Source organism: Ranitomeya variabilis, chromosome 2 (genome assembly GCF_051348905.1).
Source record: "Ranitomeya variabilis isolate aRanVar5 chromosome 2, aRanVar5.hap1, whole genome shotgun sequence".
Taxonomy (NCBI): domain Eukaryota; kingdom Metazoa; phylum Chordata; class Amphibia; order Anura; family Dendrobatidae; genus Ranitomeya; species Ranitomeya variabilis.
Window position 1 is genome coordinate 851,618,238 of NC_135233.1, and position 23,770 is coordinate 851,642,007.

Here is a 23,770-nt window from a genome sequence, read left to right on the forward strand (position 1 = left end):
TCTTTCCATGCTCTATAATGAACGGTCACCTTCTCTGAAGTGAATTACGCTACTAATCTGGGTTGGCTCCGGACCCGTTTATAATTAAGAAACCGGAGCTGGTGGCAGCGGATTTGTCCTGTGCGGTTGGGACTTTTTGTAGCGACCGGAAGTGTTGATAATTATTGTTCGTGTCTGAGTGGGAGTAGATATATCACCCTTGCTGCAGCGTGTCCAATAGCCAGTACATAGAAGGCAGCCTTTCAGGCGACTAATTATTATAGGTGCAGTACCTGGTCTGACCTGAGGGTAAGGGGGTTACAGAGAGCTGTAACTGGGAAGTGGGATATAGATAAATCCCCTTCAGAAAGAACCAGAGGCAACCAAACAACCCCGGTTCATGACAAACTGGTGTGAGTGGTGAGGATGATAAAGGTATCCTCCCCGTGAACCGTGACATCATCTATCAGAGATAGTCACTGATATTTTTACCCTTAATTTGCAAGCAATGGTGGAGTTGGACCTTGGTGGGGTGGGGCCACTCTTGCCAACAGGTGTTGAAAATGGTAAACGGACTTGAGCTTTGACTAAGTTGACTAAGTTGTGGCTTGGTTTATAAGTTTTTTTTACAGTTATGTGTTAAAATTTAATAAAGACCATGGACCAAATCTTTCCAACAAAGTCAACATGTCCTGTCTATTTTGTTTAAAATTTGGTATTTAATATTTTACTAGGTTAGGTGGAAGTTACTGGTCATAGAGTGGGTAATGCAGGCCCCCCTGCTCAAGAAGGCACATGTGCAGGCCTGTCTGAAGCTTGCCAATGAACACCTGGATAATTCTGTGAGTGATTGGGAGAAAGTCCTGTGGTCAGATAACTCAACATGTTTGGAGGAAGAGAAATGCTGCCAAAGAACACCATTCCCACTGTCAAGCATGGAGGTGGAAACATTATGTTTTGGGGATGATTCTCTGCTAAGGGCACCACAGGACTACTTCACTGCATCGATGGGACAATGGATGAAGCCATGTACCGTAAAATCCTGAGTGACAACCTCCTTCCCTCCACCAGGACATTAAAAATGGGTCGTGGCTGGGTCTTCCAGCAAGACAATGACCCAAAACATACAGCCAAGGCAACAAAGGAGTGGCTCAAAAGGAAGCACATCAACGTCATGGAGTGACCTAGCCAGTGACCAGACCTTAATCCCATAGAAAACCTATGAAGGGAGTTGAAGCTCCGATGTCAGGACTTTTTATTACCTTTTTGTGCATTACTGCCCTTTTCCAAGATGGCATCTTTGGTCTCATGTGCACTGTGTCTTCCTGCTATAAAACTCCACCCCAGCCTTCAGTCTGTGCTAGAGTATTCTGCCTTGCATCCAGCTCCTGACCTCTGGTGACTCCCTGGCTATATACCTGCTCCTGTGAACCTATGGGGTTATCCTGCTACTCTGCTCTGAGTTCCTGCTGCATACACCATTTCCAATAATCCTCCTTCATCTCCTGCTCGTGTTTGCTTCCATCTGCCTTTGCTGGACATGTAAGCTGTTTCAGCTCTGCAAGAGCCTGGGACTATTACCCAGACCTCCCTGGTTGAGCTTAGATATTATTTGAACTGCCTTTTAAGCATATCTATCTGTGTTTTGGACTAAGCAAGGACTTATTCGTGTCAAGTATCCTCAAGAATAATTGTGCTTCATAGACTTTCTGCGTGATTGCATTTTCCTCTGAAGTTTCCTATAGACTGCTGAGCTGCATTTGATATTTGCACGTGTTGCAAGTGTTGTGGACTTGAGTTTCTCTCTGCACCTGTTTGAATCACCGTGTGATAATATAGACTTTACCACTTATAAAACTGTGTCCTATAGTTGTCTTGTTCCACACAAAGAGTCTCCTGAGTTATCCCCTATAATTATTACATCCAAGTTGCCAAGCAACAGCCTCAAAATCTTAAAGGGAATCTGTCACCCCAAAAATTGTATATGAGCTAAGGCCACCGGAATCAGGGGCTTATCTACAGCATTCTGTAATGCTGTAGATAAGCCCCCGATGTAACCTGAAAGATAAGAAAAACAAGTTAGATTATACTCACCCAGGAGTGGTCCCTGTTCGGTTCGGGTCCGATGGGCATCGCAGTCCGGGTCCGGCGCCTCCCATCTTTATACGATGACGTCCTCTCATTGTCTTCCTGCCACGGCTGCGGCACAGGCGTACTATGTCTGCCCTGTTGAGAGCAGAGCAAAGTACAGCAGTGCGCAGGTGCTGGGAAAGGTCAGAGAGGCCCGGCGCCTGCGCACTGCTTTTCTTACCTTTCAGGTTACATCAGGGGCTTATCTACAGCATTACAGAATGCTGTAGATAAGCCCCTGATGCCGGTGGCTTTAGCTCATATACGATTTTTGGGGTGACAGATTCCCTTTAATGATTTAGAGATGATCTGCAAAGAGGAGTGGACCAAAATTCCTCCTGACATGTGCGCAAACCTCATTATCAACTGCAAAAAATGTCTGCTTTGCTTGCCAACAAGAGTTTTGCCACCAAGTATTAAGTCTTGTTTGCCAGAAGGAGCAAATGCTTATTTCTCACTGCAAAATGCAAATACATTTACATCATTTATACAATGTGATTTTCTGGCTTTTATTTTTGCTATTCTATCTCTCAATGTTAAAATTAACTTACCCTTAAATTAAAAACTGTTCATGTCTTTGTGAGTGGGCATACGTACAAAATCAGCAAGGGATCAAATAAAGATTTCCTTCACTGTATGTGCCCTGTATTTGTTGGGGATCAGGCCAAGTCAGTTGAGCAGGATCTTGAGAAGTTATAGGATGAGACATTTAACAGCCAACTGGAGGTGGAAGCAGATGTAGCTCCCAGTTGCGGAGACCTCACCAACTGTCCCAGATGTGATGCACCAATGCCACTTAAAACATTCAGTAAGTGAACTGTGCAACTCGTGTTTTGTCCCTGTATAATTGCTGCTCCACGTATCTATAGTGCAGTGCACTTTGGAGTTCAAAGACAAATCTAGAAATCAGCCTATATTATCCTGTATGTGATCGGAGAGAGTGGTCACCCCTTTCTGTGAGAAATAATGTCATCTTGGTATTTTCCAGAGAGGCTGAGTGTACACTATTACTACTCGGAAGGCAGCAGAATCCACAAGCTTATAAGGCAGTGACTGCTAAATCAGCAACTTAAAAAGATTCGAGTTTAGTTGGCAAATCAATGAATGTTTGGTTTTATATGGTTGTTTTTTCTGCACAATGTTGGCGAGATGGATATTTGCCTTTTCAATGGAAAAGGATAACGAGGAAGAGTCTTTGAGTACAACATACAGTAGAGCAGGATGACAATGATAATGATCGTGATGATGACACCGAATAGGTGATACTTTAGGGTGCGGCTTCACTGACAGAAAGACGAGAGTGCAAGAAGGGGAGGAGGAAAAATCAAGGCTTGCTCTGATTGCTGACCAGCTTTGCCAAAAGAGCAGACGATGTCGCTTCATGTGCTGATGGGGAGCCACAGTTCCTAGTCCATATGAGATGGAATGTCTTCAGCTTGTTTTCCTCTTGCAGAGCGCCAGAAAATCATCTGAAGGAATTGTGCAAAAGTACTCCCACACGTGAGGAGAAAGCATACTCGACTAGCCACCAAAACAGAGATTTGAGGATATATACCACCTCCTCCACCAACAACATGTGTAAGGAGATGGACATATTGCCCTGTTCAACCTTGAAAATATCAGTACAGTATATAAGGTAAAGTGTTGCGTGTATAATGTGATGCTCTATGGCGACGGTGATGTGCAGCATGGATTGTGATGTTGTATATTGAAATGTTTTGTACTGTACTATTAGGAAGCTAAGTTGTGTTCAAAATCAGACAGTGAGTAAGTTAAGACATAGTTAAGTGTTGGGACTAACATAGAGAGGAAGGGGCTACGTAGTAGGATCAGAGAGGACTTCCTGGTAGTGACTCAGAGAGGACTTCCTGGTAGTGACTCAGACAGGGCCTAGCTTGCAGCTAGAGCAGACATTTGTTCTGAGTACTCAGCAAAGCCGCAGGTTGCTGTGGTTAAGAGGTCTTTGGGGCAGAATAGAAACAGGTGTCATTGATGGATTGGCATTTCCACTATGTACAGCATTAACTGTTATGGCAGCGGAGGCGGTGGAATAAACAGACTGCTGACTCCAGCTATTGATGTCACTGTGATTGAGGTGACAGATTTAACATATACTCTATTATGCCCTCCTCTTCCACCCCACTAATATGCTTGCCAGAGTTTGTAAAGGTGGACAAATCTGACTTGCATTTGGTACTACTACTGCTGGGACAGTTGCTGTCAGCACTACTGGTGATGGTAGAGCTGCTGCTAACAGCAATCACTGTGTTATCTGTGATATTAGTTTTCTTTTCTAACATCCTGCCACGTCTGCTGCCTGCGCCATGTTATGGTTTACCATACATTTTGGACAAAAGTATAATGTTTCATTTGTTTATAATCTTTGTTAACAAACTTCACAATATTTTTGGTTTAAAATTTTCCCATTCACCCTAGCGGTCGCAACGTAAATACATGCGCAGAAAGTAATTTGCAGCAGCAACCAGCAGTATTGTTCTGGTGCCTACGATTGTTCATTTTGAGTAATCAAACATTAGAAAACCTTAGCCTCTTATTGTTGTTTTTTTTTTTTTAAACAATGACATTCAATTCAAATTAAAAGTAATTAAATGAAACCTAAAATGCTAGATTGTAAAGTTGTGACTGGTAAAGAACAAGCATGTGAGGCGTACAGCATCTAGAGTAAGGAATTAAAGCAGGTATTCCAAAATTAAAGAGATTTTTTTATTAACCCCTTCATGACCTTGGGATTTTCAGTTTTTCCGTGTTCGTTTTTCACTCCCCTCCTTCCCAGAGCCATTACTTTTTTATTTTTCCATCAATATGGCCATGTGAGGGCTTTTTGCTTGCGAAACGAGTTGTACTTTTGAACAACATCATTGGTTTTACCATGTTGTGTACTAGAAAACGGGAAACAATTCCAAGTGCGGTGAAATTGCAAAAAAAGTGCAATCCCACACTTGTTTTTTGTTTGGCTTTTTTACTAGGTTCACTAAATGCTAAAACTGACCTGTCATTATGATTCTCCAGGTCATTATGAGTTCATAGACACCTAACATGTCTAGGTTCTCTTTTATATAAGTGGTAAAAACAAAAAATTCCAAACTTTGCTAAAAAAAAGAAATTGCGCCATTTTACGATACCCGTAGCGTCTCCATTTTTCGTGATCTGGTGTCGGTTAAGGGCTTATTTTTTGCATTCCAAGCTGAATTTTTATTGATACAACTTTTGTGCAGATACATTCTTTTGATCGCCCGTTATTACATTTTAATGCAATGTCGCGGCGACCAAAAAAATTTAATTCTGGCGTTTCAATTTTTTTTTTTCACTATTCCATTTAGCAATCAGGTTAATCCTTTTTTTATTGATAGATCAGGTGATTCTGAATGCGGCAATACTAAATGTGTAGGTTTGATTTTTTTTATTGTTTTATTTTGAATGGGGCGTAAGGGGGGTGATTTAAACTTTTATATTTTTTTTAGTTTTTTCAAATTATTTTTACTTTTTTTTTTACTTTTGCCAACCTTCAATAGCCTCCATAGGAGGCTAGAAACTGGCACAACTCGATCGGCTCAGCTACATGGGAGCGATGATCAGATCGCTCCTATGTAGCTGAATTCCTGCATTGCTATGAGTGCCGACCACAGGGTGGCCCTCATAGCAATCTGGCATCAGCAACCACAGAGGTCTCAAGGACCTCTATGGTTACTATGCAGACGCATCACTGACCCCTGATCATGTGACGGGGGTCGGCGATGCTCTCATTTCCGGCCCGACGGCCAGAAGCGCCTGTTAAATGCCGCTGTCAGCGTTTGACAGCAGCATTTAACTAGTTAATAGCAGCAGGTGGATCGCGATTACACCTGTCGCTATTGCAAGCACGTGTCAGCTGTTCAAAACAGCTGACATGTGCCAGCTTTGATGCGGGCTCACCGCCGGAGCCCGCATCAAAGCGAGGATTCTGACCTCGGACGTACTATCCCATCCGAGGTCAGAAAGGGGTTAATATTAAAGTGAAAAAAGCCACGTCCCTTTTTAAAATAGGATGTTACCAGAAATCCGGGTAGAATCACTTCCCAATAAAAAGCACGTGCAACTGGCCACAGTATTTCGGTGGCGTTTGGATCAATGTCCAATATTAGTTTATTGGAGCAATTAATCGAGTTTAAAAAATTAGTTTAAGCAGCACAGACACTTTGGTAAAGACTTGTGTAAGTTTCTGAATTTGAAAGATTTATCTTAAAAAAAAAAATGGTGCATCTCAAAACACAACACAGGGATCACACTTTCATTTACAAACAGTAACAAGCCTTGAATTCTGAATTTGACCATGTGATATTTCAGTTTTTCTTTTTCAATAAATTTGTAAAAATTACTACATTTCTGTCTTTTTTCAGTCAAGATGGGGTGCAGAGTGTACATTAATGAGAAAAAAAAGAACTTTTTTGAATTTACCAAATGGCTGCAGTGAAACAAAGAGTAAAAAATGTAAAGGGGTCTGAATACTTTCCGTACCTACTGTATATTACAATTCACTAAGATGAGAAACTGTAAATGGTCCTGTAAAAGATAAATAGGTGCCGAGTTAAAAACGGATTACACACTGACAACACACGGACATCACATGGATGATAAGTGGGACCTGGATGAGAATGGGACCGATTTTTTTATACGGTAGTGTAGGCGAACCCTTAAGTATAGCTTACAGAAATTTCTGCAAGGTTTCTGCATCTCCTGGCAGCAAAAATGCTGCAGAGCATCCACAGCATTTATGGTGCATTTTTGCACGTGTTTTTTTCCCTGTGCTTTCAAAGGACCAAAAACTAAGGCAAAAACGCACAAAGAATTGACATGCTGAGGATTTAAAAGCACAGCAAATCCTGAAAGGAAAAATACTGATCACATTCACAGCACTTCAGGATTCTCATTGACTTTGATGGCATAAGGATTCCTTAGAATTTTGGGGCCAATTACCAGTGGGAAAAACACCACAAAAACGCATAAAAAACGCACACAGCCTGTTCACACTAGGGTATAAAAATAAAATCGGTGCCATTCTCATCCAGGAGAGTGGGATGATTTTTTTCTCACTTGTCATCCGTGTCCTGAGTTTTTACTCAGCAGCTATTAATCTTTTACAGGAGATGACTTACAGTTTCCTATGCTATAAAATTGTAATGTATCTATAAGAATCGGATGACAAACTGATGGTCCCTATGGCATGCAATTTTTTCTCACACTGTCCGATTTCAGAGTGAAATCTCATCATGGTGTGAATTTGTTTGGTCATACCGAATACTGCTGAGAAAAAATGCATAGATCTGCCCTGCCTCATTGAATAACATTGGTCCGAGTGCAATCTGATATTTTATCGGGTTGTACTCGTCCAATTTATCATGTTATCAGTTACATTTTTCGCTATGTTTCTTAAAAGTATTTTTTATGTGTTCAGAAAAGAGGATGTGTTAGTGGTTATATTTTTCTAAATTAGATTAATTGTGCTGACTATCCACCACCTGTAACTGTAAAACTTCAATGCAATATCTACACTAATGGACGGTGCCTGCTTAAAAGATCTGCCTGGAAAAAACATTAATATAAAAGCCAATGGCCTGTGAGCTTTTACAACATTATTCAGACTGTGATAGTGTTGAGTGGCCCCAATCTCATTTTATTATGAAATGCCTAGATGGTTAGAGGGTGCTTTACACGTATAAAACATGTTGAGAAGGGGGACCTGTAGAGAAAGGGGGAACGCCGTTACAAGCATACCCCATCCCCCTGCATCAATATACCTATACAAGCCACTGGCCTGTCAGAGGCCAGCAGCTGATATTGGTATCACACCACAGACGGAGCAATAACATCACTGCATTGCAATGCCTGTGCCAGCTATGGAGGAGGAAGAGGTTGCTGCTCATAGGGGAACGAGTGAGAGGAATCTTTTTTTTATCTATGTGAAGAACACCAGGATGGGGGACCTAATTACAGTGTTGGGGCAAGGACGAGGAACATTATGGCGGCATTGGGATGAGGATGGGGGACATTAGTATACTATTGGGGTTAGAGAATGGTGGACAATATTAGCTAAATAGGGGATCATATGCCTTGAATCTCAATACTGCAAAGTGATTGGCTTGTTTATGTTGAAAAAAAAGTTATTGTTCTTGGCAGCACATTGTTCAATGCAAACAGGACACATGCGGCTAATAACATGACTGTATAGGGACAGAATGATCTATTAGTGATCGCTGTACCCTGTCCATTCTTTGTCAGCCTGTGTAATGAGACCAGTAAAAAAGCACCAAATGTCTTGAATATCAAGTTGATTACACTCGTTTAACAGTCTGAAATCACTGGTGTATATGCACCCTTAATGTTTCCGTATGATGGTACAATATAATAGTGTTTGGGGGCTCAATTTTCACTTTGGTGAGGTTGCCACATTGTCTAAGACCAGCTCAGAACCTAACATATGGCTTAGAGAACGCACCTCACCAGGTGAGATCATGACAAAAGATTCACCAATATATTGACCTAATTTAGACATTGTAGGCTTTTATCATGTATACAGTGAATTCTCACCTGTAAATCCATCTTTGCAGGTACATGTAAAGTTTCCTATCCTATTTTCACACACAGCATCTGGTGAACATGTAGAGTTACTTTTACATTCATCAATATCTGTGGATCAATACAAGATGATATAAGATAATTACATTGGAGAGATACTATTATTATAATTATTTTACAACAAAAGAGAGCAGAAGTTCTGTACCTGTACAATGTGCTCCGTTCCCAGTATAGCCAGTAGGACAGGCTCCACAACCAGTAGAAGTGTCACAGGATACACCAGGAAAGCAGCCATCAGCACACAGATTAGGAGGAGTCTCACAAAAATCTCCAGTGAAATTATTGGAGCAATTGCAGCTTGTGATCTGTAATTGAAGTAAAAAAAAGAATTAGAACTCCCTAAAATCCCACTTGCAGCTTGATTGTAGAGCAGATTATAGACATGTTCTCAGCAACTGATATCCTAGTTAACACAATTTACTTATGATCCAGATAATCAGTGTGTAGATACATCAAGCAGAAGGAGAAATATAGGTACCGTACATACTCCTTCTACATGATATCTTAAACTTCACAGATCTGCAGGATAAATAGAATTTGATTATTATAAAGGTCTCACAAACCAATTTACTTGAAACGGAATAGCTCCAACATTTCAGCAGCTTATATGACAGACACATAAAATACATTTCACGTGTGCTATAAACTACAATATCAAGCTAAAATACTAAATTTGGGCATATACTACAAATTTTTGGTGGCCGGGGAGGTCAGTTTAGAGGTCATACACAAATTTGGAATAGGATTGACCTACAAATATGTTCCTCACCTCAACAACTGAAGTCCAGTACAGAATAAAGCAGCGATCAATCTGCTTATTGTAGATGAGCATGTTTTAAACTAGAGTTGGGCAGATGGCTCAAAATTTGGATTCGCTGGCACACCAACATTTCCCCAAAAAATTGATTTATGGCAAATTTATTCTCCACAAATTGCAATGCTGAAAAGCCTCTAATAGTCTAGACAATATTTGTATCACACTTCAAGGTCTCCTGTTTTGAACCCCGTCTGAGCTTTTTAATGCAAACTGCAGTGCGCAGGCGCCGGGAAAGGTCAGAGAGGACCGGTGTCTGCGCACTGCAGTACTTTGCTATGCCCTCAACAGGGCAGACAAAGTACGCCTGCGCCGGAGCCGCAGCGTGAAGACAAGAAGAGGACGCAAGAATAGGACATCATCCTATGAAGATGGGAGGCCCCGGACTGGACCGCGATGCCCATCGGACCAGAACCGGACCAGGACCGCCCCTGGGTGAGTATAATCTAAACTCTTTTTCTCATCTTTCAGGATACATCGAGGGCTTATCTACAGCATTACAGAATGCTGTAGATAAGCCCCTGATGCTGGTTGAGCTTAGCTCACTTTCGATTTTGGGGGTGACAGGTTCCCTTTAAGTGACCTCAACCTACACTACTCACAAAAACTTAGGGATATTTGTTTTTTGGATGAAATTTCAGGATGATCCTAAAATGCACACTATAATTTTCAGATGAACTTAATGTGATAGTCTCTAAACGTTGAATGCACATGTCCAACTGTTCAATGTTTCAGTACTTTGTCTAGTCAGCACAGAACTGCCCTACTCTTTGTGACAAGACCCTACTACTTGAATAACATCATTAATAGTTATGAGCGAATATACTCGTTACTTGAAATTTCCCAAGCATGCTCGGGTGTCCTTCAAGTATTTTTTAGTGCTCGGAGATTTAGTTTTTTTTGCCGCAGCTGGATGATTTACAGCTACTGGCCTGCTTTATTACACGTGGGGACTCCTTAGCAACCAGGCAACCCCCACATGTACGTAGCCTGGCTAATAGCTGTAAATCATTCAGTTGAGGCAATGAAAACTAAATCTCCGAGCACTAAAAAATACTCGGAGGACACCCGAGCGTGCTCGGGGAAATCTTGAGTGACGAGTATATTTGCTTATCACTAATCATTAATCCAGTTATTGTGCTTCTGCATGGACAACACAGACCTAATTTCATCTTCATACATGACAATGCTCCAAGTCATTAAGGTGACATCATTAAGGAATGGCTGCTGGAGACTGGGGTACCCCAAATGGAGTGGCCTGCACTTTCTCCAGACATCAATCGCATAGAAACTTATGGGATTAGATGAGTCAATATGTAGAGGCTCGTAACTTTGTACCCCAAAGCCTCAATGACCTGAGGGCCACCGTTCAAGAAGAGTGGAATGCCATGCATCAGGAGACAATAACTCGACTTGTGATCACCATGAAATGTCATTGTCAAGCTGTTCTGTAAATGATGTACAAGGCCGCATGACAAGTTACTGAGACATTGGCATTTTAGGGGGTATACCCATCAGTTTTATTGGCTTTTGTTTACATAAATTATTTTTATGCTTCTTCTTAAATGCCCTACTTTCATGATAAAATATCACTGTAGAGTGAACTTTTTACATTTTTTATAAATTTCAACAGAATGCAAAATATCCCTAACTGTTTATTGGTAATGTATATGGATAGGGGAAAATGGATGGTTTCCAATGGTAACTACGAACCAATTTAACCAAACAGATTTTTTAGGCTACTTATATTGAAAAAAAAATGTTCAAAAATTATCACTTTTTGGGGGAAGATGCCTGATTTGAAGGTATTTATTCATGGGCTGTGCAAATAGAAGAAGCTGTGGCTTTTTCACCCTGGGTGGGTTCCATGTATGCACAGCATTAAAAGCTTTTTTTTTTTTCTTTGCTAAATGAATACACTATTGCTTTTCACAACCCATCCAAAAAAGGTAGCAAAAAGAGGTGTGCTGTTTTTAAAGTACAGAAGTGGCTTCTTAACTAGAAGTAAAAATAATAAAAAGGTGATTCCACAGGTTTACTATTCTCAAATTCTTTTTTTTATCAAGCTGTCTAAAAATTATCCTCTTTAAAGAAGCAAGAACAGGCTAGCTATTTTCAAAGTGATAAAGCAATGGCCTGTTGCCAACAAGCATTTTAAAAATTAGCCATATTTTTGGAACTATTTCATGTTTTGTGCTCTCAAGAGAGTATGTTTACCAGGAACAATTGTATTGTCTAACACTATTAAACACAGTGGATAGCCAGGAAATGTATTTACTGGTATGGGAGTACAGTGACAGTGGTGGCAGCAGAAACTGCATGGCAGAGAATTAGGATGAAGCAAGTACGAAGATGTCTGCCAGGTGTATGGCCAGTATAGAGTTGTCTTCATACTTTTTACCATGGACCCTGGACAATTTTGTGTGGGCTTTTTTGTGCAAGGGCTTTGGTAGAGGCTTCTATTGTGGACAACATCCTAGTTAACTGCAGTAAACATTCAGGCCAATTTTCTTCAACCTTTCTCATCAGAAGACTCTCCTGTTTAGGTTAAACAATCACTGTCCTCATTATTTAACGGGCACTTCCAAACATATGCTCAAAACTATCGGTCTGACACATTAGGCAGCCGAAAAGCATGAAGAGATCCAGAGTACTATTAAAACAAGGCTTTATTAGTGGAAAATATATCCAATGCCATAGTGCACAAGCACCTAAACAAGAAGTTGGGAGCTACCACATGTATCATGCTAAAAAGCACATTTTGCAGTGTAAGACCGAAGGCAACGCTAAATATAGATCAAGTACACACCACTTTACGTTGCCTAAGCATACATATAGTGACATCAATATATTAAATGTACAAAAGCAATCGCCATATCTACCTGTGACTGGCCCAGCGTCCCACCTCACCCAAACGCGCGTTTCGCAATTGGCTTCTTCCGGGGGCGTGTCTGGGGCAGGGAAGTGCAGAGTTCTTATTGTGCATAAGCACCAATCAGATAGTTAGGTGTTAACTTCCATGGTCGTCTTGGATGTCTCTGTGAGATGGTCGTAGTGCTTTGTTACATTTTTGTATCATCTTTGCTACAGTATTCTAATTGATCAGTGAAGCTTTCCTGATCTTCTTGTAGCCTTTCGTTTTCTTGTGTTAATAATTATTTTCTTTCTCAGGTCCTGTGACATTTTTCTTCCATGTGGTTGCTTGGCAGACAGTATGAAATAGGAAGGAGTTTTCTTTACATAACTCCCTTTTATTGTCAACTGTCTGCTGGACTCCTGTTTAACCCCTTTCTGCCAGCTGAAGGAATAGTACGTCAGCTGGCAGATCCCCTGCTTTAAGGTGGGCTCCGGCGGCGAGCCCACCTTAAAGCCGCGATATGTCAGCTGTTTTGTACAGCTGACATGTGCGTGCAATGAGCGCGAGCGGAATCGTGATCTGCCCGTGCCCATTAACTAGTTAAATGCCGCCGTCAAGCGCTGACAGCGGCATTTAACTAGCGCTCCCGGCCGCGCGGCCGGAGCTGCTCGCACTGCTGACCCCCGTCACATGATCGGGGGTCAGCAGTGCATCACCATAACAACCAGAGGTCTCCTTGAGACCTCTATGGTTGTTGATGGCCGATTGCTTTGAGCACCACCCAGTGGTCGGCGCTCAAAGTACACCTGCCTTTCTGCTACATAGAGGTGATCTGTATGTCACCTCTATGTAGCAGAGCCGATCGAGTTGTGCATGCTTCTAGCCTCCCATGGAGGCTATTGAAGCATGCCAAAATTAAAAAAAAAAGTGGTTAAAAATATAAAAAATATAAAAAATATATAAAAGTGCAAATCACCCCCCTTTCGCCCCAATCAAAATAAAACTATTTAAAAAAAATCAAACCTACACATATTTGGTATCGCCGCGTTCAGAATCGCCCGATCTTTCAATAAAAACAAGGGATTAACCTGAACGCTAAAAAGAAAAAAAAATCAAAACGCCAAAATTAAGTTTTTTGGTCGCCGCGACATTGCATTAAAATGCAATAACGGGCGATCAAAAGAACGTATCTGCACCAAAATGGTACCATTAAAAACGCCAGCTTGGCACGCAAAAAATAAGCCCTCACCCGACCCCAGATCATGAAAATTGGAGACGCTATGGGTATCGGAAAATCGCGCAATTTTTTTTTTTTTTTAAGCAAACTTTGGAATTTTTTTCACCACTTAGATAAAAAATAAAATAGACATGTTAGGTGTCTAAGAACTCGTAATGACCTGGAGAATCATAATGGCAGGTCAGTTTTAGCATTTGGTGAACCTAGCAAAAAAGCCAAACAAAAAACAAGTGTGAGATTGCACTTCTTTTGGAATTTCATCACACTTGGAATTTTTTTTGCCGTCTTCTGTTACACGGCATGGTAAAACCAATAGTATTGTTCAAAAGTACATCTCGTCCCGCAAAAAATAAGCCCTCACATGGCCATATGGACGGAAAAATAAAAAAGTTATGGCTCTGGGAAGGAGGGGAGCGAAAAACGAAAACGAAAAAAGCTCCGGGGGTGAAGGGGTTAATGAATAACTAAATTTACTTATGGCTCAATGTTAATTGGAATTCTGTATTCTATGAGTGCACTATAATTTTTGGTGAGTTTTTGATGCTTCGTATAAAATTTCAGTAACCTATTTTACTTAATGGGTGCGGAAATGGTGCAAAAAATATGCAAAATCAAAAACTCACCTAAAGCTCATTGTAGGAACGAAGCTTAAACTTTAGCTTTGCTCTTAAGACTTTCATTGAGGTGCACTAATTTTTACAACATGGTCTTGAATGAATTTGTTAGGAAAATGACTTTTTTAGGTGTGCAAAATTACAAATCTTGTTTACAATTAATGGCCCACATTTGTTGGAGTATAAGAAATGTTGATCCTGAAAGAGACTACCTCCATTTTCAATGTGATTCATCACTTAAGTGGTACACCACAATCAGATTTAGATCTATTTCTATGCTTATGTGAATGAGCTGTGTGCTCTAACCTTTATTTATGCATTGTAAAAGCCTAAAATGATGCTGAATAGCAGTCATCTTTAATTGTACCTGTCATCGCCCCTCTTATTGGCTGCATTAGACTATGTGATGTGATAGTTATGGGACACTATGAGAAAGCCTGGATGGCTGTGCATAAAGTCATTACCTTGCTCATTGAGTCTTCAGCAGTATATGTAATTGCACCAATTTGTAATATTTTGCAGATCCTAGCGTATTGATTTGCAGACTGTTTGAATTTGCCAGGACAAGTGAATTCCAGGAGATTGGACTCAAAGTTGATTCTACACTAATTGATCCACGTATCTCTAGTATTAATTTATGGAATAGTCATCTAGAATGAGAACCTGTAAATACCTACGGTGAACACCAGTCATTCAGAAAGCATTGTAGAAATGTATCTCCTGCTTACTGTGGTATTGTGAGGAACACAAAACACCTTTTATATTAGAGGTGAGTTCACCAAAGGATCCTCTCTTTTTCTTTTTAGCCAGTGACACCCTAGTTTTTATAGAAAAAAGAGATATCTATACCTGGTAATAGGAAATAATAGGTTTATATTGCCCATGCTATGAACAGTCATCTAAATATTAAGCGAAATGTGAATTTTTCTGTTACTTACAGAAAGAGAACTTCCACTGACTTTAGATGATTGACTATAATCACACTGAGAGCGTTCATTACAGCCACATAGAACAAAGGACAGCTGCAAACTGGATGAAAGGTTTTGGGAGTCAGTTGCTAGAAGAAGGAAGGTAAATCCGTCCTTGCTTGTCGGTTTCCAGGTCAAAGTTCCATCTTCTTTTGCAGCAATGAAAAATAAAAAAAATGAGAAAATAAATCATATTACGGTACATTATGTGTACTTTTCAATTTTTCTTTAATATGCCCTTATATCAATAAGTATATACTTCAATATGTCTACTTGTACATCAAGGTTTCTATACTTCTTTTACATTTAACTTTTCCATTTCATAATATATTTTATTCTTATTCTATCTGATTTATTTTTTCTACAACTGCTCTGATATTTGTCACTATTTTTTACTATTCCAATGTATCTCAAGTAATAAATAAAAGAAAACTTCAGTTTTGTTTAGAATAATATTTATGTTTTATTTCTGTATATATAATTGTGTCTCTGTGGTTGTTGGCTGTAAAAGAAACCTCTGTATAGCCATATGTTTTAGTCATCTGTCACTGGTTAGTTTGTAACCTGTAGTGAAGGAGACATCTAGGTCTTCATAAACACTGTAACCACAGAATAGAGGCACTTTTTTCATTAATTATTTGCTACATTGTTTTACTTTTTTATTTTAGATGCACTGGATCATATAAAATGGTTTTACAAGTGCCCAAAGTCTTTAAAACACTTGAGGCACCATAAAGTATATAAAACGTAAAGAACAACATGTCATAATAATTAATATTTTTTTAACAAGGGGAACGAGAGTCAACATTTGTTATTAATGCACAAAATTATAATCAAAATATATAAACATTATAGATTTACGAGTACAGATGTGATTTGATCACTAGGTAAAAAAGAAGATAGATCAGGTCATGGTAAGAATACGATGAACATAAGGATGAATGACCTCGGGGAGATCAAAACATCCAACACCGCGGAGACACCATCACGTGTTTCTCAACGCAGTGATCCAGAACACTGCCCCCATCCCTTATGGGAAATATGCAAATGCATGTAGAAAAGCCGCGGAGACACCATCACGTGTTTCTCAACGCAAGCAATGAATAGCCAGGTCTTTTGATCTCCCCGAGGTCTTTCATCCTTATGTTCATAGTCTTTTCACTAGGCACTGCTCCTAATAGCCAGTTTCCTACTCCACACTGATGAGGGGCAAATACACTGAAACAGCTGTCTGTGGATGGATACCATGTTTTGGCATAGGTGGTTTTCCTTTCTTGGATGCTGCCCTTCCCGTGGTTGTTCCTTCCCGGTGAAAGACCTGGCTATTCATTGCTTGCGTTTAGAAACACGTGATGGTGTCTCCGCGGCTTTTCTACATGCATTTGCATATTTCCCATAAGGGATGGGGGCAGTGTTCTGGATCACTGCGTTGAGAAACATGTGATGGTGTCTCCGCGGCTTTTCTACATGGTAAGAATACGAACACTTGAGAATTTTTTTCTAATCTTACAACATCAGGAGAGACACGTGGTAAACTGATGTCCATAGACAAAGTTAATGCTCTATACAGCCCAATAGTGGGAAAATAGTCCAATGATGGGACAATAGTCCAGTGTCTGTCAAACAGTTGTGAGGGAGGGCCGGGACAGTAGTCGTGGCCACCAGCATCTGCAACAGTGTGTCCTGACCTCCCATCACATAAACACGCTGTCCATCAACCTGCACACCTGCAGCGTCTTCTACAGCTCCATCAGGGAACTTAGCACATTTCAGGAGGTTCTCTGGATCCACTAAGGAATAAACAGAGTCACAGTCCATTCCAACTTTAACAAGAACTTCTTTACTAGGATTTGTACACAGCATATTCTTATTCTTTCCAGCGTCATCATCATCAGGGATTACTGCAACTAAACCTCCTCTTCTGTCCCTTTCCTTCTCTTTCTGTTTCTAAGCTCACTTCTGGGACGGACCGTATTTTTCAATCCCTCAGCGTCCTCTCTGTCCAGATTCCTTGCCTCATGTGGGGGTTCCCTCAGCAGCTGCTTCGCCCCAGCTCCGAGGGCATCAGCCCATGCAATCATCTGCCACATGATGAGCGACCTGCCCGTACTGCTTAGACTTTTCTACTTTTCTAGCAACTGCAGACCCACTTAAACTGCACTGCCAGCACTGCTGTTGTATCTCCCTCCGGAGACAATCCAGGTCCCGAATATCTGCTGGGTTCTGTGCCTTGTTAATGTTGCGTGGCACGGTGATGCCCAGGGCTAGCCAGCCCTGCTGAGCTAATAGGCGCCCTCGTCCTGACTTAGAACTATCAGGAAGTCCCTCCTGTCTTATCCCAGCGTGCCCTCCTATATTTAACTATCTACACCCTGTTCCCTTATGCCTACTATACTATGTGCTGAACTATAGTCTCTGGGCCCCATCTAGTGGCCAATCTGTGGTAATTCACTTTCTCTAAATACACAGCAGATCCAAAGAGATACAATGCAGTAGCAACAGACAATACTATACATATGTACACTTAACAACAAAGATTATGCATCAATATTAAGATACCACATCTATACATCGGGATGAAACATTAAGCGGGTTAAAGGCAGATATCAGCATTACAACCCCTTACACAGTAACAAAAGACTTATGTTGAATGTAATACATATTATGAGGGTAACAAGTAATAGAGGTAATAATCACCCATTGTATCTGTTAGTTTTGCCTGAACTGCGGCCAAGTTACTTGTCACTCTCATAACAATAACATAACAGTCTATGGACATTAGTCTATCCACGTCTCTTATAATGTTGTGAGATTAGAAAAAAATTCTCAGTTGTTCGTAAGCTTACCATGTCCTGATCTGTTCTCCGGCATTCTTTTTACCTTGGGATCAAATCACATCTGTACTCGTAAATATATACTGTTTATGTATTTTGATTATAATTTTGTGCATTAATACTTTTTTATATATTTTTGGCATATTTTGACTCTGGTTCTCCTTGTTAAATATATTATGACGAGTAACGTGGAACTGGTATCTTTATATAAATGTAGCAATAATTAAGTTTACTATAAGTAAATCATTAATTTTATGCAAAGGCTTTCTGCAAAAAACAATATAGACCATACATATGATGTGAAATGAGAATTGCCACTCACTGGTCAGATTAATATCTGTATTTGTGTCAGGATCAGCAGAGAAAACCACTCCGGTGCCAGTGGCGGTATACTGTACTGTAACATCACTATATATAAAGGCTTCAATAGTCAGATTTCCTGCAATTGATGGAGCAGCGGCATCTGAAAACACAAGGAGAATGAGGCAATGTACAATGCTGTCACTGTATTACAGGATGCATTATACCATCTATTGGTGTGAAGCATTAACCTACAGAACAATGCTATGTGCTAAGTCTGAGAACAATCATTTCCAGAGTTGTCATCTATGTAACTGAGGTAAAATTCCCATCATTACTGCAATCTATAATCAAGTTGGATCGCCCCATGGGGCCGTGGGGGTACTCGGAACCGGGTCCTTCGGTTCTCAAGGGGGATGTCATGGTGGCTGACCTGGTCCGTGGCCCTTGGGATGTCCGTGTTAAAGGGAAAGGTCTTTAAAGGGAATGTTCGTGACTCCACCTGTGGTATTCGGTCAGGATGACCGATGCTGCTTTAAGGGGTCCGCTGGGATGATGTTATTGCAGCTAGATGGTATACCTTCCCACAGGTGAAGTAGGTCCCCAGGGCTTCCCAGTGTGAAGATGGTGGATGGTGTGAGGCGCAGTGAAGAACGAGGACACAAGGTTGCAGTCTCTTTACCTTTTTACTGAAGGTTTCAGCATCCACAGTCCAGAGCACAGATCACAGGGCTGGCAGAGTCCGGTTGGTCTGGAGGCAAATCCAGAGTCCCCTTATCCAGGTGGAAATCAGTAGCCTTCCTCTAGCGCTGTGTTGTAGCAACTTACTGATAAGCTTCTCATAACGTCCTCACAACTGTTGTAGATGTTATGTCTCTCTCTCTGTCCCCCAGATAGGATAGGACAAACCCGTATGACTGGTGGCTTGAGGCTGTTTGTAGGGACTCTCACACGCCCCGGCCTCTGAGAGGTGCCACCGTGCCTCCTGGGTGTAGGGCAGACAGGTAACTTGCAATTAGCTCTCCTGCCGGTCTCTGGAGCAAGGCATAAAGGACTGTTGCTCCCTCCGTGTACCGGCTACCGGGATCCTGTTTGTGATACCTGGTAAAGAGATCTCCTTTATTGCCTCCAAATGTAACATCACTCCCCCCTAGAGGAAAATGACATTACTGCAACGACCAGGAACCTGGGGAGCTGCAAAGTCATGGGCCATTGCTTCTTTAGATTTTTACAATGATATTTTGTTGCTCTTCACCCTTATCACAACGATTCCTGTCTTCCCATGTGAATGCTGCATCTACATAATGTGCACTAGGCGCCATCACTTTCTGTAATTCATTTAAAACCAAAGGAAGAAAGCAGTACAATACAGTATATTGTATTATTGTTGTGAAACAATTGGCAAAATGAAGAAAGGAAAAAAGAAAAGTATAGCAAAAAACATGTTTAGGTTAAGAGACTTACTTAAAGTGCTATTGGTTTCTTCCATTTGTAGTGACACCTTCATTGTAGCTAATCCGAGTTCTGTATTATTTGTGGCCAGGGCATCATATATACATTCGGTTTTATTACCACACTTCTCCTCCAATTCTGCATACTGGTCTTTATATTTATCTCTCAAATCACCGAGGAAAACTGGTATGAATGAGTCTTTTCCTTGTTTATACGGCTCTTTAAACAAGCTCATCTCGTTGACTTCCCCTGCGTTACAGACACATACATCTCAAGATACAACTCGCACCATTTTACAGAACATATAAATATAATCTGCACAAAGTATAATGTACCTGAGTGAGAAATCTGCCCAACTATGCCAAACTATGTGCAACTGTGTGACACTGCCTCATTAGAGAGCTGTAATCCCCGGTCAGCCACAGGTTCAGCTCTACAGCTCTATACTATATACAGGTCTGGCAAAAATTAAGAGACCACTGCACAGTTTTATAAAAATCAGCTTCTCTATATGTCTGACAGCCATTCCATTCCAGTGTCAGTTGAATTCCAACCAGAGTACACCTCATTCTACTTAATGTGCTTCTAATTAGGTGATCACCTGAACCAAATCTTATTTAATGAAGGAAAGTATAAAAAAACACTGCTGTGGTGTTCCCAATCCTCTTGCAATAGGACAAGCTGGATGGCAAAACAAGTGCTAGTAATATCCCAAAAGTAATAGGAATGAAAAAATAACTTTTAACCATGCCAAGGGAGTTGAAAAGAAAAGTCTGGAGTGAGGAAAAGAAGGGCTCAATTCCGGCTTTACTAGCAGAGGGACACAATGAGCGTCATGTTGCCTCCATCCGTAAAATCATTAAGACGGCTGTCCATTACAACGAGGTCAAGCAGCAGACTTTGGGGACAACAAAGCTACAGACCGGCAGAGGGAGAAAATGGCAGCTGGAGTGAAGTGTATGTAAAGCATGAATTAAGTCACTTTCAAGGTTATCCTGAAAAAAAAGTTTATTCCTTTTGTCTGCTCAGGCAATGTTCCCCAACTCTGAGGACTGGATTTTCCAGCAGAACAATGCACCATGTCACACAGCTAGGTCAGTCGAGGTGTGGATGAAGGACCACCACATCAAATCCCTGTCATGGCCAGCCCAATCTCCAGACCTGAACTGTTATGACCCCAGTGGACAGGGTCTCAGAGGAATGTGTAAGTCTGCGAAATACAAAAATCCTGCTCATAGGGCTGTGGTAACTGGGTTGACCAAATAGCTACTCCTAACGCCAACACTAGAAGTAGCCGGGGATCATGCCTACGGTGATCGCTAGATGACTCGCGCCAGCCGGAGAATCTAACTACCCCTAGGAGAAGAAAACAAAGACCTCTCTTGCCTCCAGAGAAAGGGACCCCAAAGCAAGATACAAGCCCCCCACAAATAATAACGGTGAGGTAAGAGGAAATGACAAACACAGAAATGAACCAGGTTCAGCAAAGAGAGGCCAGCTTACTAATAGCAGAATAAAGCAAGATAACTTATCTGGTCAACAAAAACCCTATAAAAATCCACGCTGGAGATTCAAGAACCCCCGAACCGTCTAACGGTCCGGGGGGAGAACACCAGCCCCCTAGAGCTTCCAGCAAAGGTCAGGATACAGATTGGAACAAGCTGGAAAAAAATACAAAACAAAACAAAAGCAAAAAGCAAGGAAGAAGACTTAGCTTGAAATACAGGAACCAGGATCAAAGGACAAGAGCACAACAGATTAGCTCTGATTTAAACGATGCCAGGCATTGAACTGAAGGTCCAACGCGCTTATATAGCAACGCCCCAGAACTAACGGCCCAGGTGAGGATAAAGAAAAAGACAGACGCTCCAGAGTCAATTCACTAATGACCACTAGAGGGAGCAAAAAGCAAAATCACAACAGTACCCCCCCCCTTAGTGAGGGGTCACCGAACCCTCACCACGACCACCAGGGCGATCAGGATGAGCGGCGTGAAAGGCACGAACTAAATCGGCCGCATGAACATCAGAGGCGACCACCCAGGAATTATCTTCCTGACCATAGCCCTTCCACTTGACCAGGTACTGAAGCCTCCGCCTGGAGAGACGAGAATCCAAGATCTTCTCCACCACGTACTCCAACTCGCCCTCAACCAACACCGGAGCAGGAGGCTCAGCAGAGGGAACCACAGGCACAACGTACCGCCGCAACAAGGACCTATGAAATACGTTGTGGATAGCAAACGACACAGGAAGATCCAGGCAAAAGGACACAGGATTAAGAATTTCCAATATCTTGTAAGGACCAATAAAACGAGGTTTAAATTTGGGAGAGGAAACCTTCATAGGAACAAAGCGGGAAGAAAGCCACACCAAATCCCCAACACGTAGTCGGGGACCCACACCGCGGCGGCGGTTGGCAAAGCGCTGAGCCTTCTCCTGTGACAACTTCAAGTTGTCCACCACAAGATTCCAGATCCGCTGCAACCTATCCACCACAGAATCCACCCCAGGGCAGTCAGAAGGTTCCACATGACCCGAAGAAAAACGAGGGTGGAAACCAGAGTTGCAGAAAAACGGCGAAACCAAGGTGGCGGAACTAGCCCGATTATTAAGGGCAAACTCAGCTAACGGCAAGAAGGTCACCCAATCGTCCTGATCAGCAGAGACAAAACACCTCAGATAAGCCTCCAAAGTCTGATTAGTTCGCTCCGTCTGTCCATTAGTCTGAGGATGGAAAGCAGACGAAAACGACAAGTCAATGCCCATCCTACTACAAAAGGATCGCCAGAATCTGGAAACGAACTGGGATCCTCTGTCTGACACAATATTCTCAGGGATGCCGTGCAAACGAACCACGTTCTGGAAAAACACAGGAACCAGATCGGAGGAGGAAGGCAGCTTAGGCAAAGGAACCAAATGGACCATCTTGGAGAAGCGATCACATATAACCCAGATAACAGACATGCCTTGAGACACCGGAAGATCAGAAATGAAATCCATGGAGATATGTGTCCAAGGTCTCTTAGGGACAGGCAAGGGCAAGAGCAACCCGCTGGCACGAGAACAGCAAGGCTTAGCTCGAGCACAAGTCCCACAGGACTGTACAAATGACCGCACATCCCTAGACAAGGAAGGCCACCAAAAGGATCTGGCCACCAGATCTCTGGTGCCAAAAATTCCTGGGTGACCTGCCAACACCGAGGAATGAACCTCGGAAATGACTCTGCTGGTCCACTTATCAGGCACAAACAGTCTGTCAGGTGGACAAGAATCAGGCCTATCAGCCTGAAATCTCTGCAACACACGTCGCAGATCTGGAGAAATAGCTGACAAGATAATACCATCCTTAAGAATACCAACAGGTTCAGCGACTCCAGGAGCATCAGGCACAAAGCTCCTGGAAAGAGCATCGGCCTTCACATTCTTTGAACCTGGTAAATACGAGACAACAAAGTCAAAACGGGAGAAAAACAATGACCAGCGGGCCTGTCTAGGATTCAGGCATTTAGCAGACTCGAGATACATCAGATTTTTGTGATCAGTCAAGACCACCACACGATGCTTAGCACCCTCGAGCCAATGACGCCACTCCTCAAATGCCCATTTCATGGCCAACAACTCCCGATTGCCCACATCATAATTTCGCTCCGCAGGTGAAAACTTCCTAGAGAAAAAGGCGCAAGGTCTCATAACAGAGCAACCAGGGCCTCTCTGCGACAAAACGGCCCCTGCTCCAATCTCTGAAGCATCCACCTCAACTTGAAAGGGAAGCGAGACATCAGGCTGGCACAAAACAGGCGCCGAAGTAAACCGACGTTTCAACTCCTGGAAGGCCTCCACGGCGGCAGGAGCCCAATTAACCACATCGGAGCCCTTCTTGGTCATATCCGTCAGAGGTTTCACAATGCTAGAAAAGTTAGCGATAAAACGACGGTAGAAGTTAGCGAAAC

At 41.9% G+C, this 23,770-nt stretch overlaps 1 protein-coding gene across 1 annotated transcript in view; it reads right to left on the reverse strand.

The window, feature by feature from the left end:
• The window catches only part of LOC143803974 (mucin-4-like), a 284,408-nt gene that overhangs the window by 190,534 nt on the left and 70,104 nt on the right, over positions 1 to 23,770 (reverse strand). The window contains exons 13-17 of the mRNA XM_077281725.1: positions 19,831 to 20,067; positions 18,389 to 18,529; positions 15,203 to 15,381; positions 8,888 to 9,047; positions 8,695 to 8,793 (exon numbers count right to left, since the gene is read on the reverse strand). Of these exons, the coding sequence (XP_077137840.1) occupies positions 8,695 to 8,793; positions 8,888 to 9,047; positions 15,203 to 15,381; positions 18,389 to 18,529; positions 19,831 to 20,067 (816 nt within the window). The remainder of the gene's footprint in view (positions 1 to 8,694; positions 8,794 to 8,887; positions 9,048 to 15,202; positions 15,382 to 18,388; positions 18,530 to 19,830; positions 20,068 to 23,770) is intronic.